The sequence below is a fragment of the Seriola lalandi genome, unplaced genomic scaffold, assembly GCF_002814215.2.
Source record: "Seriola lalandi dorsalis isolate HSWRI2012SDOR001 ecotype SW California unplaced genomic scaffold, Sedor1 jcf7180002054947, whole genome shotgun sequence".
NCBI classification, from domain to species: Eukaryota; Metazoa; Chordata; class Actinopteri; order Carangiformes; family Carangidae; genus Seriola; species Seriola lalandi.
The window spans coordinates 391,594-394,667 of record NW_019525498.1 but is presented as its reverse complement, the minus strand read 5'-3'; the positions used below and the strand labels follow the sequence as shown (position 1 = coordinate 394,667).

The 3,074-nt window shown below is 51.5% G+C and overlaps 1 protein-coding gene across 1 annotated transcript; it reads left to right on the top strand.

The window, feature by feature from the left end:
- insm1a (insulinoma-associated 1a) lies at nt 1-2,382 on the top strand. Its single transcript, XM_023394286.2, has one exon. The coding sequence runs from the start codon at nt 396-398 to the stop codon at nt 1,740-1,742; it is 1,347 nt and encodes a 448-aa protein (XP_023250054.1). The 5' UTR covers nt 1-395; the 3' UTR covers nt 1,743-2,382.
- The last annotated feature ends 692 nt before the right edge of the window (nt 2,383-3,074 follow it).

Here is a 3,074-nt window from a genome sequence, read left to right as displayed (position 1 = left end):
TGTGTGTGTAGAGGGGGGGTGAATACAATAAAACCCTCAGGTACATCTGCTTTGCAATCTGCAAATCCTCCCTCCATCACCCCCCCTCCTCTCCTCCACCAGCCTCTCCATCCTCCCACACCCACTCCCCAAATCCACAGGGGACCTCGGCTCCTTCTGATTGGTCGGGGATGAGGCAACAAGGGGGCACGGGAACAATGTCATCATGTCGCCTTAAAAAGAGTGCAGCTATGTTGTGGTGAAAGCACCTCGGGAGGAGAACAGAGGATCAATAGCAGGAGGAAACAACAGAAAGGACGCATCAGATGTTTGTGTCCGCGAGCAGCTGAAAGTGGATTTCTTCTCCCCGCAGCAGCAGCGTCCAAAGTGCCTTCAGCTCTCCGTCCAGCGCGAACATGCCGAGAGGATTTTTGGTGAAAAGGAACAAGAAAACCAACCCGGTATCCTACCGGGTTCGGTCTGAGGAGGAGGAAGCGGAGCAAACAGCGGCTGACGCCCCGCCGCTGCCGCCGTGCTCCTCCGCGCCTCTGGCCTCCGACCCGGTCCGCGCACAGACGCCGACGCCCAGCTGCGGGGCGGCGGCAACAGCCCCGGAGCAGGACGCTAAGCCGGTTCAGTTCGGGAACCCGGAGGCGGTGTACCAGGCGCTGTACAGCCCCACCCGCCCTGTGAGCCAGGACCACGACCGCTCCTACTTCGAGAGACGCTTCAACCTCGGATCACCGGTTTCCGCGGAGTCTTTCCCCACACCAGCAGCGCTCACCGCCTTGGACCACCTCTTCGCCCCGGTGGACCTGAAAATCGGCTCCAGCAACAGCAGCCGCACCGACACCAGCGCTTCATCCACCGGGACGCACCCCACCGCCGCGACCAAGCGGCCGTCCGGCGACACCGAGCGCAAAGGCAAACCGCCCTCCAAGAAAACCAAAGCTATCCGGAAACTGCACTTTGAGGATGATGTCACCACATCTCCGGTTCTCGGGCTCAAGATTAAAGAGGCGCCGGTGGACCAGAAGCCTCCCAGACCCCAGCCCGCCCGAGGAGACAACAACCCGCTGGGCGAGTTCGTCTGCCAGCTGTGCCGGGAGGCGTACGCGGACCCGTTCGCTCTGGCTCAGCACAAGTGCTCCAGGATAGTCCGGGTTGAGTACAGGTGTCCGGAGTGTGACAAGGTGTTCAGCTGTCCGGCCAACCTCGCCTCGCACCGGCGGTGGCACAAACCGAAGCAGCAGAGCGGAGCCGCCGGTGCGCAGAATTTGGAGAGCGACAAGGTGGCCGCGTCCGGTAAAACTGCGCCGGATGAAGCGAAGGATTCTAGTGACAGGGACACACCCAGCCCCGGGCCGTCCGAGTCCGGCTCAGAGGAAGGGCTGTATGATTGTAATCACTGTGGGAAAAAGTTTAAGCGCCAAGCGTACCTGCGAAAACACCTGGCGTCACAGCACGGCTCCCCAAAGCCGGCGGAGGAGGAGGACGCGCCGGCCTGCGAGCAGAGCGCGGCGCCGCTCAACCTGAGCTCCTCCACCTGTCACCTGTGTCCGGTCTGCGGGGAGAACTTTACCAGCAGAGGCAGCCAGGAGCGGCACATCCGCCTGCTGCACTCCTCACAGGTCTACTCCTGCAAGTACTGCCCCGCCATCTTCTACAGCTCCCCGGGACTCACCAGACACATCAACAAATGCCACCCGTCCGAGAACCGGCAGGTGATCCTGCTGCAGATGCCGCTGCGCCCCGCCTGCTGATCCGGGACTTTGGGCAACCTTCACACTGTCAGACAACAAGATGAAGTCCAGCCTTGTTTCTGAGAGGATCTTAGAGTTACACTGCAAAAAAATACCTCCCTTATGAAGCATTACTTTATGTTTGTGCTCCTTAAATCTGACTTTTTAAATCAAGTGAAAGGTGAATGGCACTCTGGTGAGAAACCCTCTGGTTGACTTCAGTGTTGATGGAGGTGATTTATTTTGGTTTTTTGTTGCAATTATTTGGTTTAAAAAACAAAACACCAAATTTCCAACTATTTTTCTATTTTAAGAATATGAACACATTGAAGTTTAATTGCAGAGTGTTTCCCTGTTTTTCTCTTATTGTCGGACGTTAAACAAAAAGCAGAAATCAAAGAAGAATCAAGTGGAATGACGTAATGTTCTCACACAAACTGCCGCGTGACTGAGGTCAATGAGAAATGAAAGGGTTTTTTTTTTTGCAGTGTAAGAAAATGTCACTAAATGTAACGATGAGGAATCACATGCACTCATTCCTAAAGGTCAGAGGTCAGCCGCTCACCTGCAGCAGGCAGGAATTCAGTGCCTTGCTCAAGAACACTTCAGCAGGTTCTGGGTGTGTGTTTGAACCCCCGGCCTATAACCCCCCCCCCCCCCCCCCCCTCCTTTTTAAAGGATCTTTGACATCATGTTTCAAACACTTAAAAAGCGTTAGACTGTTCATTTATTTTTCTAGCATCTCTGCACAAGTGCTATTAGCTTCTAGACCTAAGAGAGGGGACGACCTTTGGCCGATAAAAGCAGAATTCACAGGCCTGAACAGACCTTATCTCATCACTCTGATTAGCTTTAACATAGCTTGTGGATCCGTGGATCAGTAGCTGTTGCCTGAAAACAAAAAAAGAGTAAAACTAGTGTAGCCGGTAATGCCTTTGGATTAGAAACTCCTGCTGTAAAACTGCCTTAAACTCAACTGATCTGATTGTTTTTTGATCACTTATTTATCACTGGCTGGGTATGATATGGTTATTTTCTACAAAGCCTTCTGTATTACCACTATACAGTATATCTGACTCATTTGTTTTTTCTATTTATTTATGTATTTATTAAATTATTTGTGTAAATTATTGCTGTGTTGTCGAAGCTGTGATCCGTTGCTGTGTTTTTTCACGACGTAGCCAAATCGTTTTTATTTTCTTTAACTTATATTAAAACAGTGTGAGGACGGTGTGTTCAAGTGACATTATAGCAATCAATGAGTTTTTATCAGCCGCTCTTGAATAATAACTGAATGCAATCATGATTTTATTTATATTTTATTTTTCCTTTTGGTTTCTTTGTTACCATTAG

Coding starts and splice junctions, on each gene's coding strand:
- insm1a (XM_023394286.2), top strand. CDS start 396: ATGCCGAGAGGATTTTTGGTGAAAAGGAACAAGAAAACCAACCCGGTA.